The sequence below is a fragment of the Acanthisitta chloris genome, unplaced genomic scaffold (assembly GCF_000695815.1).
Source record: "Acanthisitta chloris isolate BGI_N310 unplaced genomic scaffold, ASM69581v1 scaffold22280, whole genome shotgun sequence".
Classification (NCBI taxonomy): domain Eukaryota; kingdom Metazoa; phylum Chordata; class Aves; order Passeriformes; family Acanthisittidae; genus Acanthisitta; species Acanthisitta chloris.
In genome coordinates, this window is record NW_008652531.1 from 12,497 (window position 1) to 15,336 (window position 2,840).

The window sequence follows — 2,840 nt, forward strand, 5'->3', positions numbered from 1 at the left end:
TTTTAGAGACATAAAAACTAAAGCAGAGACATTAAATGTTTCTTCAAGATTTGCCAAGTGTCAAATGTATTTTCTTAGTGATTAGGAGTATTGACCATTGATGCCTGTGGTGTTTTCCTTCTTGTTCTTTTATACCAAGTTGGGCATAAGGAGGGAGGGAGTATTAAAATAACTTCACCCTCTTCTGTACCTGTATACACAGCTCCTCAGTTATATGAGGAGGAAATACTACATGCAGTTTGCAGATGAGAGTGAAGTTTGCCTCTTTAAAAAAGACTAGTTTTGAAAAAACAAACTTATTTGTTAGGAATACTTGTTTGTTTTTTGAAAGTAAAAAAATCATTAGGTTTGTTTCTTTGTTATCTTATAATTTAAAAGTAACCAGTTTAACTGGTTTCTGAGCATGAAGAGTTCATGGGTTTTTAACTAGTATGGGATTGTTCTTTGTAATTGTAATACAAGGTGAGTCTCCCTCCTAGAGACGTGAGGTTGAAACCTCACTACTTTGTTCTGATCCAGTTTATTTAGGAATAGGAAACAAACAAAATGTCTTTTAAACACCCACCATGTAAAATAGAATTTCAGAAAGGTTTGTCCCTCTGTTTTTAAACAGCCTGTTTAAAAGAGGAATATTTCTTAGAAAATGTTTCATATGGACAACACCTTCAGACTTCATTTTTCTGTTATGTAAAGAAATAAGGGATTACCTTTCCCCACCCATCTACAAATAGAGTTTCCATGGTTACCTGGGTACCTGCTCCTCAGGGATATGAGCAAAAGCAGCTTAGCAATTAAATAGCTTGATTTGTCATCTGAAAGAAGAAATCGTTAGGAAAATGGTATTTGGCTAATTCAGAGGTAGACTCCCAGTCATGTATATATCACTAATTTGTCATTTATACAGCCTGATTACTTTCAGCAGAGGCCCACACAAAATGAAGTCCTCATCACCAGCTTACATGTTTGCTTCAAGGCAGGGCTGCACAATTAATCCTTCCTGTTCCATCTTTCCATGATTCTGCTATTATCTCAAATTCCACTCGTCTGTTTATGGAGTAGGTACCAAAAGAGTGGTTAATAAAACATCTTTAAGGTAGTATAGAGCTTGGATGATGATGTGTTTAAATCCTGTAGCAGAAAGCACTCTTACAGGCTTGTCACTGAGAAATTATTTGTTCTTGAACTGTATTGCTCTACAACTGACAGCAAAATTACCTACATGTAGACTAGGCCTTCATATACTAATATAATGAGAAAGTCATAACTGGAATACAGTGCTGTATCCATAAAATGCCCAGGTGAAGCAAAGTGGGCAAGACTTGTATTTCTAATATAAAAATCAAACAGGGAAATCAAAACTGTCACATATAGTATACATTTTTTGGATTTTCTTGAAAGAAATTACCTTTAAAAATACCAGATTTCTAAAATATAAGTTGGAAAGAACTGATACAGGAAGAAAAGGAATACATTTCATTTGCCACAGGTAGAAAATGTATGTGAAAGCAAAAATATTTTTAGTTTTTATCTTAAGCCTTGCAAAATTTTCAACAATTGGATAATCCTCGAAGTGCTTTCTCCCATAATCTGTTCTTAACTATTTGCTCTGCAGGCAAATGACAGTTACTTTTGTGAATCAGCTAGTGGAGTGTCAGGAGTGCCATAATCTCTACCACCAGGATTGCCATAAACCTCAGGTGACAGACAAGGAAGTGAATGATCCTCGACTTGTATGGTATTGTGCCCGCTGTACCAGGCAGATGAAGAGAATGGTAGGAGTCAGTTTTTTGTCTCGTGTGAGCACTATTTGAATACAGCAGGCTATTTCTAATACATGAGAGAATTTCATGGGTTGGTGAAATCTTTGGAAGCATGTTGGAGACCATTTTTCTCAGAAGTGCTTCCCTTGCTCCAGCTGTGTTTTTTAACGTAGCATCTCAAAAAGTCTTCTGTAATGTGCTTCTTAAACAAACCTTTTTAAAAATCAGAAGTTGAATGAGGAAGAGTGCAGTAGGATTACTTCCTGCTTGGCAAGCAGCATTTGAAACCTTTTTTTATTTCAGGTGATACTCAGTTTTTAATACATGTCTACCAAATAGGCCTACAGTTTTAGTTTTCTTCTCAGCTTTGGACATGAATGGTTGTTTTCCTGTAGGACAAGACTGCAAATTTCAGTCCAGATCTTAAGTGTTAAGTGTTCTCAGGCTCAAAAATAAGCTGAGGGTAGTAAAAAAAGCCTTTATTTTGATTGATCTGCCTGTTAATTTCTTGACTAAACAGGATCCCACTGGAATCCATCCCACTCATCTCATGAGAAACAAACATGAGAGTAAGACAGCACCTTTGGGTGCATGAAACATTAGTTTGTATGACTTTAGTTCTCATGTTGTAAAGTCACACTTATTTATACAGCAGAAAATGTGTTTTGGAACTGTTACTCTGTGATAACTTAGCAAGTTGTTATCTGCTGAAATGGCTCTACTAAGAAACAAGAAAAGAAGGCAATGTAAGATCCTGGCCTAGGAGTTATCATCACTGACTGAAATACATGATTGTTCTGATGATCATCAGGCCTTTGAACTCAGAGGAGTGTTTGCTTGAGGTCAGTTCCTGCCCAGAATAGCCACTGCAGTCATTCAACAGTTGCCTTCAATATGACCTTTCCTTTTTTTATTTTGGCATGAATTCTGACATTTTGCCTGCCACTTCTCAGCAGGTTCTTGCAGCCTGCTCCTCAATACTGCTGGATTTTGTCCCTGTCTTCCGCAAGTTCACCTGTCCTTGCCTTACTCCTGTGAAGGCCCAGTGCTTTCCTGTTCTCTGAGTGTCAACACTGCCAC

The 2,840-nt window shown here is 37.1% G+C and overlaps 1 protein-coding gene across 1 annotated transcript in view; it reads left to right on the top strand.

Moving 5' to 3' along the window:
- Positions 1-2,840, top strand: part of INTS12 (integrator complex subunit 12) — a 12,792-nt gene that overhangs the window by 6,720 nt on the left and 3,232 nt on the right. The window contains exon 5 of the mRNA XM_009077653.1: positions 1,613-1,772. Coding sequence (XP_009075901.1) covers positions 1,613-1,772 — 160 coding nt within the window. The remainder of the gene's footprint in view (positions 1-1,612; positions 1,773-2,840) is intronic.